At 32.3% G+C, this 15912-nt stretch overlaps 2 protein-coding genes across 2 annotated transcripts; both read right to left on the minus strand.

Moving 5' to 3' along the window:
• Positions 1–459: 459 nt before the first annotated feature.
• Positions 460–5165, minus strand: LOC142540411 (uncharacterized protein At2g39910). The gene is made up of 9 exons (XM_075646539.1): positions 4920–5165; positions 4258–4797; positions 4083–4149; positions 2683–2873; positions 2234–2429; positions 1922–1986; positions 1416–1517; positions 1220–1319; positions 460–502 (listed from the first exon to the last, which is right to left on the minus strand). The coding sequence occupies exons 1-9, from the start codon at positions 4961–4963 to the stop codon at positions 494–496; spliced, it is 1314 nt and encodes a 437-aa protein (XP_075502654.1). The 5' UTR covers positions 4964–5165; the 3' UTR covers positions 460–493.
• A 157-nt stretch (positions 5166–5322) lies between these two features.
• LOC142540413 (putative sugar phosphate/phosphate translocator At3g11320) lies at positions 5323–8496 on the minus strand. The gene is made up of 4 exons (XM_075646540.1): positions 7843–8496; positions 6931–7034; positions 6592–6820; positions 5323–5859 (listed from the first exon to the last, which is right to left on the minus strand). Exons 1-4 carry the CDS (start codon positions 8290–8292, stop codon positions 5713–5715), a joined length of 930 nt encoding a protein of 309 aa, XP_075502655.1. The 5' UTR covers positions 8293–8496; the 3' UTR covers positions 5323–5712.
• Positions 8497–15912: the final 7416 nt, after the last annotated feature.

A 15912-nucleotide genomic window follows, 5' to 3' on the forward strand; every position in this document is an offset into this window, starting at 1 on the left:
AACAATAAATCGTCTAAATCGATTTCAATATATACCTAAGGATGATCGAAAAGTTTTCTAATTATAAAAAGACAAAATCAAGTAACACATAATAGTTTCATATTTTATCTATTAATTCATAATTAATGTAGTTTTATGTTTTTAATTATAACATATTGCATTTTATTTCATTTTTTTAAAAAAACATTTTATTTCAATTTAATATTTAATTATGACAATTGTACGAATCGATGACTACAAGTCTCTGCAAAATGTGAAGTGTTAGGTCTCGGTGTTAAAAGACCAGAAGACTTAGAAACGTGATTCCAATTTCCAAGTTGAAGGAGTATAATTTCCACATTAATTTAGATATCAAGAGTTAAACACAGTCCACAGATCATTCTATCTATGCAGTTAAGCATCTCTCAGCCCAGATTGTGGGATCAAGTTCTTCGGGACTCGTCGAGAATGATGGTGTCATCGCCAGTTTTCCTTCTTCAAACACTCACCATCTTCAAGCAACCTACAACCATATAAGCAAGTTATTCATAGAAGAACACAGAATGTTCAAGAAATCTGGACCAAGAACATAAAGAAAGTGTACCATTTACCCAAATAAACACAAGTTAACTATGCTTTGGTTTCACTCTGTTACTTTCTGTCGATCCTTTTGGTTTCCCTTCTCTAGTTTGTCAAATTTTGCTGCTTTATGGTCTTAGTTACCTGTGCCTTCTGAGCCACTACAGAATGCGACTGGCAAAATCATTTAGGGAGCGTTTGTAGACTTATTTATTCCAATAAATTTTAATCCGGACGATTTTGATTTAGAGGTATTTCAAAATCTACCAGTTTCAACTTCCAATTTCAAATTATAGTCTCAGTAATTTTGGGCAGTATTAACCTATTTCTATGCTGCATAACGTGTACATGAGTTGCCTTTGGATTATGCAGGACATCCACAAGAATCACATGATCCAAAAGTCAAAAAACTAACGCATGCGGTTGTATGTCACCAACAGAACGATAGATATGTATCAGATACCATAAAGAAAGAAGAATCAACGAGTTTACGAATGTTTCTAAATTTCATTTTATCTTTCAATATTGTCACAAAATATGACGTGTTGGATGCAAAAATGAATTACCAAGGAGAGAGTTAGAGGAGTATGACATAATTATAACATTAGGGGCCATTAGATAATACTGGAAAGTATAAGGGATGAAGAAGAGAAATCTGTACCGCCGCAGCATCTCCTTCAGTTAGGGATGGCTGGAGAGCTGTCAAGTTTGGATCATCCTTGTACTTGACCCAAGTTGTGTTGAATTGTGAACTTTTGGATCTTCAATAAATTCAAGATATGGGTCAAGCTCTAGGAAAAAAATTCCAAGCGCATATGCATCAACTAGGATTTCAACAGAAATATAAATGTACTTACTGCCGTATCATCGTTAGTACTTGTAAAATGTGTGATCTAATATCTTCGCGAGCAACTTTCATTGCTGCATCTTTATACAGGGTGACAAGCTCATCCACCAACCTGAGAGCCAATACAAACATCAACGAAGGCTGGGGATTGATAGAGGAAAATCTGATGTTATTAAGATGATTGAATAATCGATGGCTTGGTTCAATCACTAACGATTTCCTGCCAATCCAACTACAATCTCTTTTTTCTGAACACCCGATAAAAAATTTGAAAGTTGATGAAAGGATAGAGTTGATCACACGCGTAATTGTTAACAAGAGAACAAAACAAATCACATCACAGAACCATAAATGTTTTACTTCCTGTAAGATGATAACAACATCAACATTGGCATTTTAAGACGAAGTATATATTTCTGTTTATAGATCAACAGATTTACTTTGACCCTGAATTTAATGCTGATATTAGAGTGCTCCTAACATCTAGAGAAGCGTAAAAATTTCCAATACACTTACCTTTCAACATGTGGTGTATTACGTACCCACGTAAGTTTTAAAATGGTTGTGATCCGTTCCAGAACCTGAAATATAATTTAATGACCAAGCGGTTGCTTTCGTTAGGTGCAATCCTATTTATAATAAAAAAAAAGTATCATGCAGACCTGAATTGAAAAAGATTATGAAATAATATGGTTTCATTTGAAGTGCTGGCAAATCATAAGATATATAAGGTCAGGTCAGGCTCTCAAATTGCTAGCATATCTATAATCAAATTATTGTTGAAAACAGTAGTCAGCGAAAACACCAAGAATCTTAATATTGTCTTACCAGTAAAACTGTCCCATCATCATCTGCATGCATCCACTTAAAGAACAGGGGGAAAAGACGTCTGAAATGAGCAACCAATATGAGACCAAGAGCACTGAACATTGGCTCAATATGGGTCAACCATGCAGTCCGGCGCTGTTTGTTTCTAGGTTGCCTTTCTAGGTGGTTTAGCATTTCACTGAGCAGCTTTTCAAACCTATGTGGATAGGATGACAATTAAAGAACAGCAAGAAAATGAATCCACTACTGATAACAGGACAAGTGTTTTCTATCAATAAAGAGACATGCACTCAGAATTATGTCTCATAAACAAAAGTCCGTAAAACTTATGGTCCACAAGACACTGGGTAATAAAAATATTTACAGAAGACAATTAACATGACTTAATGTCGACCAGTATCTGAATTAACCATTAGCCATAAACATTTTGTAATTAAAACAATCAATACCATAAACTACGAGGATTACTTCGCTGCGTTAAAGTGACGAGAAGCACTGACATCTCTACCAGATAGTGCCATATCTCATCATCACAAGCAACGTTTTGGCAGCAAGCATCAAGAACTACATCTGTGTACCCACCAATCTCGGCAGCATTTACATTTTTTGCAAGATGTATAAAGCTGATCATACCCTGGTCCTGAGCAGAGAAACCAGATAATAAGGCTTCATGGAACAGCAGAGTGGACATAATCACAAACTGCATTTCTAGCTAGCAGGTTCACGCAAAAACACCAGTACAGATGTGCACATACAATTTAGCTTGGGCAGAAGAAGAGATAGGTAAAACCCTTTTTTTTTGTTTTTTTGCTTTATAAGCATTGAAAAAACACATTTTCTGGCACCTGTCCTTATTCTTTATTTTCATTGTGCAACGTGTTAGCATCTCGAATCTTGTAATTTTTATAAGAATAAATGAAGTATTCGTTTCAACACTTAATTAATTTCATTAGCTCACTCATATAGTTTAAGTCTATCTTACCAGAGAAAATATTTTCTTATAAAAAAACATTCAAATGCGGAACTCAGGGAAAAATTTAATACCCTTCAACTTCTAGGGGTTAAAGAATAAGTGGAAAAAATATAAGTAAACTTTAGTTATATGATTTAGCAACGAATCTACAAGCTACAATTCTGCAAAATTATGATGGTGTGACAAACTGTGACATATTTAAAGCTTTTCTATCTCATAGCATACCAAAAAACTTTGCAATCAATTTGTTCCTTCATTTAAGTTAATTTTCCTTAAATTTCGATGTGGATGGAGTACAGATTTTCATTATTTCAATTTACCGTGGTCTCCAAAATTTCATTTTCACCACACAACGTTTTTCCTAGTTTCAGCACTTTCCAGAATCATGAGTTGGATTTTTAAACTGATTGATGACAAGATAACAATGTCAAATAGGTATCACAAGCCAGAGAAAAAGCTCCAAGACAAGTCAATTTGTAACAAGTTAGGCAACCTTCAAAGTTCATATTTCAAAAATTCTAATACATCATCATAACAACTCATCCTCGACTGGGTTTTAAGATGGATCTGCTTTCACCACCATATTCCATGTCTAGAGCTTCAAGAAATAAGACAAAAGTATTTATGAGCTAAACTAGTTTATGCAAAAACGAATTCACAAAGAATACAATTCGTAGTTATAGCTACAGAATAAGGAAAGAATGGGACCTAGCTGAATTATAGGATCAAGTTTAACAACTACTAGAATCCATAACCACATACTCCATCCAAAGTTCGTAATACAACTGTATTTGATGACAGCAAAGAGCTGACATCAATAATTCAAAAAAATAAATTTATTTAAACCAAGAAAATGAGTATTGACACGATACTCACTTTTACTTCGGGAGACCAGTGATCGAGAGCTGTGAGAGCACATGGAATCACCAACGGAGACAACTTCCTAAGTGAGAAGAATCCACCTATATAATAACATGATATCATAATCTTCAATCAAATTTAGTGCAACAAACAAACAGTTCTTTAGATAAATTTATAATAAAAAAGCCACAACGCATCAAACACGCTAACCTGAGTAACAAACCATCTGAACTGATATGCTGCCACAATAGCATAAGCAACAGGAACACTTGCACTCGCAGCCGAAATTCTATCGTCCTCATTACTTGTATCGATTGCACTTTCCTTGATTTTACCTTTAAGAAAAGGCAAAACTTCCGGAATCAACTTAATCACCAACTTCTTCTCATTCTTCAAACCTCTCAAATCCAACTCCGACCCAGCAACTTCCAACGAACAATTATCATTACCATCACAGTAAGTGTCAGAAAATTCTTGAAATACGGATAGAGCCAAAGTCGAAAGCGAATTGGGAACCCACGACAGATGATTGGTCGTGGGTTCTAATGCAGAAGCTAAAGCAGCGCAACATAAGGCGACATCCCTGATTTTAAGGCTCGGGATTTGAGAATTCAAAGTGTCGAGGTTTGGTAGTAGAGATTGTAGTTCTGATTTGATGGAGATTTTGGCGGTGGCTTCCGGAGGATCGTAAGGGGTTTTGGCTAGTGCTCCATTTAGGGTTTCATATAACCTGCAAGTGAATAATAATAAAACAAATTTCACACGCAAAAAACATATACATACAGCCTTGAAACTCATATGTAAAGACAAGATACACGCATACGCACACAGGGCCGCAGACTAAAAATTTACCGGACGAGATTTTGCGGCAAAGTGAAGGTCTGAGAATTCGCCATGGGAGATTGGAAGAGCTTCCGATTGATCAATTAATTAATGATTCTAGTATATGGTATTGTTAAATTAGAATACAGAGATGGTGATCAAATGCAAAAATTACAATTTTTAGTGGAACTATGGGCTAATGATTATTGAGCTTGATTTTTGGAATTCACAAAAAAAATGGCTTCATTTGATTAAACTCAAATTGAATTTTTTTAGCTCTAATTAATCTTATATATTGATGTAATCTTTATTGGTTTTAGTTGTTAAATTAATATTTATACTATTTATTTTGGCATACACGAAGAATACTGATAGTGATGAAATTGCTCGCACGATAATATAAGAAGTTTAAAATCAAGAACAATCAATTCAAGAGGAACTCCAAGAAATTTGTCCTTAACAGAGAAGCGCAATTGCTCATATTTAATTACATCATCCATATAAAAAAATTGATAATAACACGTATAAAGATTTCAATAGTTTCTGGTACAGTGTAAGGTAAAAAAATTGAAGGAAGAAAGAAAGAAAGAAGACATTTTTTAGCCACTCTTACTGAACCTACTTTCTTAACTCGGTGTTTTGTTTACCAGTACAGGTTGAAGCCTCTGTCCCCGGCTTGAATATAGAATTGGAGGGCGAAATTGATGCACGAACCATGCGGTAGTGGAGCAAGTTTGCCTGGATAAAGGGGTAGAGAACATTTCATATTACAAATAGATGGAAGTGGCAAGTGTTGCCATTCTTCCAAGGTGTGTTTGTTCTCTCATTTAGTACGCTTCTTAGCTTCGCTGTATAGGATAACACCAAACACCGTCAGAGTATACCCGAGCATCCCGGTTACGGAGACAGGATTCTTAAATATCAAAATGGAGACTACCACTGCCACTGCCCCTTTAGCATTTCCTAGGACCTGAAAAAACCAGGATCATTAGCAAAGCAAAATTTCTACTTCAATATCCAAAGTGAAATCAAGCATGAATTGTTGTTTAGATGGTTCTGGCTGTGGACTAGATCTAAACTTTCAAAGTAAGATATTTTCATAAAACTATAATGGTTTACAAAGCGTTTCGATCAGCACTTTTTCACCAATAAATATCATCTATATCTTTCAAAACAGTCACATACGACTTAAAGCTACCTCATATTTGGTTCAAATTACTGAAATTGATGCCAACATATTTTTATGTGGCTCGTGGACATGAGGATGCCTTTCAACAATATGTTCTAGACTTCTTTCTTAAATAATACTTTAGATGGCTTTCCTTTAACAGGTAATGCAGATTTAAGTTGAGGCACAAAAAAGGGCAAAAAAACATGGTCTGACGCTTCAGAATGTAATTCTCAGAAACCATGGTCACATCTTCCCAGATAAAAATTAAATTAAATTCAGGTTCCAGCTAACATGTATTGTATTATAGCTGCATTGTTGTGTCCCCTTTATCAATCCGCACAAAATATGTTGCAACCCTCGTTCTTGTTCCATAAACTCCAAAATCCAAATGTCTCGTAATTTCCTTTAGGTGAAGATAAGCACTTGCTTTGGTTGCCAGAAATTCCACTCAATGAAAACATTCATGAAAGTTTAAATTCAATGAATCATAAAAAAAAAGAGGTTTGAATTGGACAAAGTAGTATCGAATACCTGAAGAGTTAGAGCACTAGTGTGCTTTGTGACCAAAAAATTGGTCAAATTTACAAAATATGCCAGCGCTGAGTTGAAAACAAGTAACCAAATAATTCTTGTATCCTTTCTTGCAAGTGCCAATGTGATACCAACAACGTTTTCTTCCATAAATAGCGTTGCAGGAAGTAGAAGTATGACGGCTATAGGAGCCATGTAGAGGAGCAAATTCATAGAATTCAGCTTTTCCCTTCAACATTTAAAAACTTTCAGCATACATATCGAATCTTCTACGGGGAAAAAGGCATGACACAACAGTAATTATCAGAAGAAAATATGAATGATTAAATCAAAGATTACCCTTCCGACGAAAGTAAAATCCCCTGAACCACTGATTTTAGTGCCCTTGCAGCTGTTGCACCAACACACATCATAAACCCAAACATGTGAAAACTCGGCTCACCCTAGAACGAATAAAATTGGGAGCGAGCGTCAACACCAATTTCTCAAAAATCCCATATATATAGAAACTCAGCTGTAACAGCAAAGCGTAATTGACAATACGAACAAAGATGATGTGCTTCGTATGTATTTTGCCATGACATATTCCACATATATTTTGCATCTTCACACGATGTATTTTAAAATAACTTTTTTCCATTAAAACTGGTCAATATCATTAATAAGATCATTATGAGGGTTGTGGAAAATTGCTCTTATTCTGATCCAGGCAAAAGAAACCTCACTTTAAAAAAAAAAAAACTGAAAGTGTTTGCGATTAATTAGGAAACCTTGTCTTTAATTCATGATTTTGAAACAACCAAGAGTGCGTGAAACCAAATCATGAATTTCAAGAGAAATATGGTCGTCATAGACACAGAACTAACAGCAATTGCAAGCTGAAAATATGTCCTCTAGCCTTTGAGAAACCAAAAGCTCTCGTCTCCAAAATCAACATTGGCCATGGAATTTCAATGTAGGAAAAATAAACTAAAATAAATTGAAAGAACGCTGCTCCCATATTAACCGAAGATTGCTCCCATATTAACCGAAGATTTTTATTGTTCCTAACAATGGACACACCAAATTCTGTTCACAAGTAAACAAAAACCACAATCAATCCATTCTTAAAACCATATAAACAAAATATATATAAATACAAATCAAACCAAAACTCACGAGAGATAAAAGCATGATACTGGATGAACAGCACTGTAATGTACCTACTAAATCCACACCAATCAATGAATCAATAAAAGAATCAACACATACCCCACTAGCAATAATAACCCCTGTAACAACTGGAATCAACGTCACGTAAGTCAACCACGCCTCTCGCTTCAGAATCATTATATACGCAAACACCGCCGTGAAGAAAGGCGTGGTAGCCCCAATTGCCTGATTGAAGCTAACAGGTAAATACTTAAGCGACACATTCCCACTCACAACCGACGCACAGAAAATCAAACTCAAAGCTGAAATCTTCATAAACTGGACCCTAGATCTTAAAGTCTGCATCGGCACCATCCTCATCCACGCTATGGCGATGTAGCTGAGCAATGAGCAAGCCGTCATGTGACACATCGTCAAGAAAATCGGGTACCTGAATCCGTAATTGCTCAACAAATACTTGTTCAACAGCAAAACCCCAATGTTCGATGAGTACCATGCTGCCACCAACCCGATCGTGAAATATCGGCCGGAGGATTTCGTCCCCGACATCTCTCCGGATCTCCCAATTACAAACCAAAAAAAAAAGGGTTAAAATCACATCAAAATAAATAAAACTTCCAGGGCTGGGGCAATAACCAAATTTAGGCGGATCTATTATTGTGGAAAAGGAGTGTGTGGGGAGAGGATGAACAAAAGGTGGAATCTTGGATGAAATAGTGAAACGAATGAGAAAGTCGGATTTGGTTTGAATTTCTTACAAAGGTTAATTAACAGAATTAAACGATATTGTTTTCAAAGTCAAACAAGTAAATGAATATATTATTTCGTGTTTATTATACTTTGACAATAATTATTATTATTAAATAAAATAATTACTTCTTTTTCTTATTTTCTAATTAATAGTTATGATTATTAAACCATACTGCTTTCAAAGTCAAACAAGTAAATGAAAATAGCTTCTGATTATTTTTATTGTTTATGAATTTATAAGTAAGAAAATTGAACATTTTATTTATTTTAGGGAATAAATAAAAATTTACATATATTTATTATTTAAAATGACAAAAAAATTATTTTAAACTAATATATATTGAAATTGTTATTTTTAAAAAAACATTCAAGCTTAATACAATATGTCTAAATATTTTGCCAATTTGTTGAATGTTGAGTTGTTTTAGACGCTCGATCCCCTGATCCTTTCTTTTGTTCAGCCTCAAAGAAGTTAATTTTCTCTATTCAATATGGTTTCACTTTGCACGATCTCCTTACCTATTCAACACATTTCGAGCAGGTATCTTGTGAGATGATCTCATGAATTTTTATCCATGAGACATGTCAATCTTACCGATATTCACAATAAAAAATAATATTTTTTTATGAATAATCCTAAATAAGATATCTATTCCACAAAATAAGACCAGTAAAAACTTATCACACGAATTTTTGCCAAATATTTTAAACAACTAGTGGACTTCACTATCACTTCCAGCTAATTGCTTCATTATTATTTTATAATTTTTTTTTTCCAATAATGTGTAAACTTGATTGGATTAGAGTGCGCCACGTATTGCGAGTTGATTGGACTTGTTATCCCTAAATCCGTTTTAATTTATTTCGCCTCTCACGCTATAAAAATATCTGTTTATGCATCATAATGATTTGCTTCAATCAAATTGAATCTAAAAACTGATGTTTTATTGCATAGAATATGCATTGTCTTTTTGCACATGCCCATTGAATTTGAACAACATATTGGTATATTATGAACGATGAAGAGCATATTCGAATATTTGTATCGATGAAAATAAATCATGGACAATGTTCTTTTACTTGCAGTTACAGAAATTTCAGATTTTCTTCCTCGCTCGGAAATCTTTTTTTTTTTTTTAACCTAGAAGAGTTTTTTTTTAATAAATGTTGAGAAGGTTATCATAATATCTCGATAATATGCCATCTCCAACGTTGAAATGTTAGAAGATATCATGCTATCTTCAACGTCGCAAAACATAGGCCTATTTAGTTAATAAGCAGACCCAAAACTATTAGGCTGCCTCATAAATAAGTCCACTAGCCTCTAGTCAGGTAATTGTTATATCTATTACACAATTTAAGATCCACTATATTTTATGTTTTTTTTTTAAAAAAAAGCCCACTATATTTTTAAATAATAATAAATAAATAAATAATAAAACGTAAACAAATTAGGTTTTGCTGTGCAACATCAATGCACATATACAGTAGCTAGTAACAATAGCATTGCCAACTTTTTCAGGGTTTTTAATGTTATTATATGATGATTGTGCTTGTCCACAATTGACTTTTCAATTTCATGTGCTTTTGCATGTGTAACTACTTATAATATACTAAAGATAACACACACATATATATTTCAAAAAGTATGTATTGCAATTGGTCTTATGAATCCGCTATGAACTCGCACTACAAGAAAAATGATTTTCCGCGGCACATCATCAACAGCGTGCATTAAAAGCACGATGCGAATAGTACTTTTAACGGCGTGCATCAATAAGTACGCTGTTAATATTGTTGCACTTGACAGAAATAACGGCGTGCATTAAAAGAACGTTGCGGAAAGTAATATCCGCAGCGTGTATTTATGTGTGCTGTAAATATTATATACTTTCCGCAGCGTGCTTTTAATGCGCGCCGTTAATAATATATACATTAACGGTGCGCATTAAAAACACGCTGCGGAAAGTAATATTATATACTATCTGCAGCGTGCAATAATGTGCGCTGTTAATACCATATGCATTCACGGCGTACATTAAAAGCACGCTGCGGAAAATGGGTGTGAATTTTTAAATTAGCGACTGTTTTTATAAAATCGTCACTAATTTAAAAGTTGCGACGGTTTAAAGAACCGTCACTATATTTAATGATGGTATACGATAAACCGTCGCCGATTTTAAATCGGCGACGGTTTAATAAATCACTGTCGCTTTTAGCGACAATTTTTATTAAACTGTCACTAATAACCGTAAATCAGCGACGGTTATATTTAGCGACGGTTTAATGGAAAACCGTCGCTAATAGATGCAAATTATCTATAAATATCCGATTTCCTTTCCACTTTCCTCCACACTACTTCACAACACTTAAAATTTTTCTGTCTTACACGATTTTAATTTCGATCTAGGTACATTTTTTTGTTTCACTTTTTGGTTAATTTTTTAAGTGTTAGTTAAGATCATTAGTCAATTTATCATAGTTGTATTGTAGTTTTTTTAAAAATTTATTAAATTATAAAAGTAATTTTTTTTATTTTTACGCAAACTTTAGCGACGATTTTTGAACTGTCGCCAAATGTAGCGACGGTGTCTTCGGTTTTGAACCGACGCCAATTAACGACGATTTTGTCAAAAACCGTCGCTAATATTTATGTTTTTTGAGTATTAACGGCGAACATTGCACACTGCGGATAGTTTGTATTAACGATGTACATATGCACGCCGTGGATAATAGTATTAACAGCGTGCACATGTACGCTGCGGATAATCTTGAACTTTCAACCGCTTGCAACTTCGCAGCGTGCAATGTGCGCCGCAGAGAGAGAATTTGCGCGCTGCGAAAAACTATTTTTGTTGTAGTGTCGGTTTGATGGGTTTATCGTCGTTTATCATCATGTCCTGATCGTTAAGAAATGTTACTATATACTGAATAAAACATAATTTTTATATGGTAACTCGAGTCGGAAATTATGGTGGAAATGAGTTTTGTCGATTCTACCCGCTCAAACACTGCATGTAGAGTCCAAGATCATGTCATATGTCATTTTTTGTTAGATGTCACTGATCTTGCTCCATCTTGAGATTTTTTTGCCCGAATAAGATCATGACATGTGTAAAAAAAAATAAAAAAACATAGTTATTTTTTTGGTCTGTGTATGTAAGAATATTTGAAAAGGGTGGATAGTGGGAGTAAAAGGTTGAAGAAATGGGGGATGGAAAAAAGGGTTTGAAATTTTATAGTTGCATAGTAGGTAGGTCTAGTAGGGCCGTATTATCCTGCCTATGTTTGAATAAATAACAATATATTCGACACTTTTATTTGTCCTATACAACATAAAGTGTAGTCCACGTGGGAGACATGTGGCCTACTTATTTTCCCGAATTTAAAGACACACCTGTCCAAAATTCTTCGACTGACAACACACAACTCATACACAAGATTTAGCAATCTTGTTTCAATTTCTCACTTTTGGATTTGTTGAATTTCAGGCAGTGGCCATCATGATCAATATATATATATATATATTCAGTATTCTCTCTTAGAACAAAGACAGACAGGGCTTCTATACGGCCAATGTGCAAGCTTAATTATGCTAATTGCGATAAAAGATTGTGAAATGCCGATAAAGTTTATAGGGTTGGCAATAAAAACACAAAAACTACATCAAATCCGAACCAAAATTGGAACGTTCATAAGAAAACTTACGAAATATATTCCAAAAATTGCTTGATTTAGATTGAATGTGGCCTTGACGTCCGGTCGATGGATAATGGAAGAGGTGGTTGTCATACATGTCTGAGGTAGATTATAAGTATAGGTGTGTTTGGACGGAGTGATTTGTAGAAGAAGGATTTGAATGAAAATAGTTTTGTTCAATATGTTTTAGGTTTTAAAATTAAGTATCATTGCTATTATTTTTGGTTATTTTATAAGAATTTTAAGTGTTTATGTAACAAAGTCTTTTTAAATTCATCTATCCAAATTCAATATCTCCCGGTCCAAAAACAACGTAGATGAATTTTTGCAAAGGGAGTTTTTTTTATTTCTTATTTCTTTCAACAGTGCTAGGGCTATGTTTAAAGAATAACTTTGAATAAGCTCTCACCACATGTAATACGATTCCTTTGCCTTTGGGACACTCAAAGTAGGATAAAAGAGTAAAAGACACCCTTATATATACATATATACATATATATACATATATACATATATACATATATATATATATATGTTTCCTTCCTTGGATTCCAATTAAATAAAGTATCGACGGTCGACCCATGTGCTTTTGACAATTGGAGTGAAAACCTTATTGCCATTTTATGGTACACACATCTTGTATAATTTTCACGTTATTTATTTGGCAAATGAGATATGTTATTAGTAATTTTTACATCATAAAAATTCTTGTGAGACGGTCTCATGGGTCTACTTTGTAATTCAGATCTTCTATTTGAGTCACTGATGAAAAGATATTATTTTTCATGTCGAAATATTATTTTTTATTGTAAATATGAGAATAATTGACACGTGTCACGAATAAAGATATGTGAGACCGACTATGGTCAGAGGATTTAAATCATTAACCTGTAAGCATCAAATTGTAGTTGAAGTATATTTAAAAATGGGACCATGAAATTAAGTTAGGAAGCTAAATTCTACATAATTAAATTATACTATCCTATGTTATCTTCACTTTAATTATTTTATATATTATCTATGTTTTATATAAAATATATAACACATTATGCAATATACGTAAAAACACACACGAGACGCCGTGTACTTCGAATTCAAGTGCAATAGCAAATTGAAATACGGTACGTTCTAATTTTAAAGTTTAAAACGAAAAATATTTAACATTTGGATTAATATGCAACACAAATAACTTAATAACACTTCATCTTACCAAATTAATTTATTATTAAACAAAATTATTCTTATAATATATTTCCTTATATTATAGAATTTTGATTTACCTTAAAAAAAAATCAAATACACACTTTTATTGTTAACTACTAAAATTTTAATATTTTAGAAAGTTTGGCACATGTGTTATAGTATATAAATAAAATATAAAATTATAAAAGATTTTTTTTATATTAAAATATAATTTAATTTATATTTATGATATAAGGATAATTATCGATTTCTTTCACAAAAATTTTAATTAATTTTTTTGTAAAAATGCAAAATATCTCAAAATTTAAGGCTGAAATTTGTTAAAACAAAAAATTTGTTAGTAGGTTATGTTTCTTTTATAAGATATTATAATTAATTAAAAAATTTAAAGTTATAATATAAAAAATAAGGATATATGGAATAAAAAATTTAAAATGTAAAAACGAAATATCATTTATTTCAAAAAATTGAAAACAAATTATAAATTAAGAAGAAAATAAAAATAAAAATTAGTTTTTTTTTTTTAAATTTTTAGTGTATTTTTTTACATTTAATGATATTAACATATTTAACTCTATTCTTTTGAGTAACTAACTAATATAGATTAATGAAGATTAAGAATGAATTTACTAAAAATAAAACAAATCAAGGAATACAATCGTCAATTTTTAGTATAAAATTTGTAATTAATAAAACATGACCTATGCGTGCAAAATGAAAACATCACTGCCAATTAAAAGATTAAATCCCTAACCAAAAAATTAAATAAATCGATAGCCCACTTAAGATTCAAGAAATATGCCCTAATTTCATGAGCAATAAGTTGCGGTACTGTGTTTTCTCAGAAGAAGATACACTTACTTGTAAATCAAATAATCCATTTCTGGAGTAGTTTTGCATGAACTCTGCAACTTGCAGGTGATCAAGAAACAGTACTTTTGTTTCAAGATCTTCACCAGATCTCCATGTCGTAGGATTGAAGCTACCAAAGGAAGAATCCGAAGGGATAGCATGATCCAACGTTCAACAGATCGTGAAAATGTAAGCAAATATAAGTATATATAATTCATAGATTAAGCTCTGAAAAATTAATATCGAAATGGGATCAATGCGATCCCTTTGGACTCCTCCTTTGGATACTGTGAATATGGAGAAAAACCACTCTCGCTGTGTGTGTGTGTGTGTGTGTGTGGGGAAAGAAGAGAGAAAGAAGTCATCTAAGAGCTTTTCAATATATAAAACAAACTGCTCCAATGAAATTCAGGCATTAAATTTAGCTTTTATTATTGTTATTATTTTTTAAAAAAAAATTGAAAAAAAAATTATTTAGCTTTTTATTTAATCTAAGCAATAGGGTATTGTTTTTTCTTTTTTTTTTTTGGTAATATAATTATTTAGTTCTATTATACAGCAGACAGATGGGGATAGGTGGGTCAACCATTCTTTATTCGAAATTCCAAACAAGTTGGGTTGAGAAATTAATATTAAAAACAATTTTAATGATTGTTTTACTTAAACTAATTAGATTTAAAGATGTTAATGGTCCCATCCACGTTCCCCAAATTGAATATTGTGCGTTTATTTCTCCAGAATTTCATTCTTTTTACAGCGTAACATCATGAAATATTAAGTGTATACCAATGTGTCATTTGATAAGGTATTAAAACTCGAATTCTCGAGCTCGATAATTTATTAATGGTTAATTAGATCGCACAATGAAAGTATTATCCCCACAACAAATCACCTTGTTGAACTTTTACTATTATATTATGGCAAAAACTTGTGTGCGACGATTTCACGGGTAGTATGTTGTGAAACAGAACTCTTATTTGGGTCATACATGAAAAAATACTATTTTTTATGCTAAGAGTATTACTTTTATTGTGAATATCGGTAGGATTGACATGTCTTACAAATAAAGATTCGTGAGACCGTCTCACACGAGACTTACTCTTATATTAATATACATTTGTGTCAAATATGATTACGATTGTAATCAAGTGAGAATGGACAAGGACAATTAGATTTGAGATGAGATATTTAATTTTTACTCTATTTAAAATATGTGTATATATATCCGGCATGATATCTTATTTTTGGCTCTAAAAAATAGATAGTTGATGAAGATCTAAAGAGAAAAAACATATTTACATTTGATTGATGAAATTCTTATTTAAAAAATAAACATCGAAATAAATCAAAATTTATGATATATATATATATATATATATATATATATATATATATATTTGTATGTATTATTTATTAAAGTTAAACTTCTTATATTAAATATTTTAGTATGTTGGTGAAGCTTCTATTTTTATTTTAATGATTTTTTTCTCTTCTACCACTTCCTTCTCATTCTAATTTTTCAATCGATTATATATATTTTTAAAATATTTTATTCAAGTTAAATTTATATATATATATGTACTTTATCTTTTTACAAACTGTGACAATTATCTGATGATTTATTTTTTAAAATATTTCGTTATATTTATATATGCTTCGTCTCTT

Source organism: Primulina tabacum, chromosome 3 (genome assembly GCF_025594145.1).
Source record: "Primulina tabacum isolate GXHZ01 chromosome 3, ASM2559414v2, whole genome shotgun sequence".
NCBI classification, from domain to species: Eukaryota; Viridiplantae; Streptophyta; class Magnoliopsida; order Lamiales; family Gesneriaceae; genus Primulina; species Primulina tabacum.

What these genes read in the sequence shown, in the direction of transcription:
- LOC142540411 (XM_075646539.1), bottom strand. Translation starts at nt 4,963, where the DNA reads ATGGCGAATTCTCAGACCTTCACTTTGCCGCAAAATCTCGTCCG. An exon ending in ATGATGGGACAGTTTTACTG is followed by an intron (nt 1,987 to 2,233) that starts GTAAGACAATAT and finishes ATTATATTTCAG; the next exon opens with GTTCTGGAACGGATCACAAC. An exon ending in GTACTAACGATGATACGGCA is followed by an intron (nt 1,320 to 1,415) that starts GTAAGTACATTT and finishes AATTTATTGAAG; the next exon opens with ATCCAAAAGTTCACAATTCA.
- LOC142540413 (XM_075646540.1), bottom strand. Translation starts at nt 8,292, where the DNA reads ATGTCGGGGACGAAATCCTCCGGCCGATATTTCACGATCGGGTTGGTG. An exon ending in GGGTTATTATTGCTAGTGGG is followed by an intron (nt 7,035 to 7,842) that starts GTATGTGTTGAT and finishes TATTCGTTCTAG; the next exon opens with GGTGAGCCGAGTTTTCACAT. An exon ending in CTAGTGCTCTAACTCTTCAG is followed by an intron (nt 5,860 to 6,591) that starts GTATTCGATACT and finishes TGGTTTTTTCAG; the next exon opens with GTCCTAGGAAATGCTAAAGG.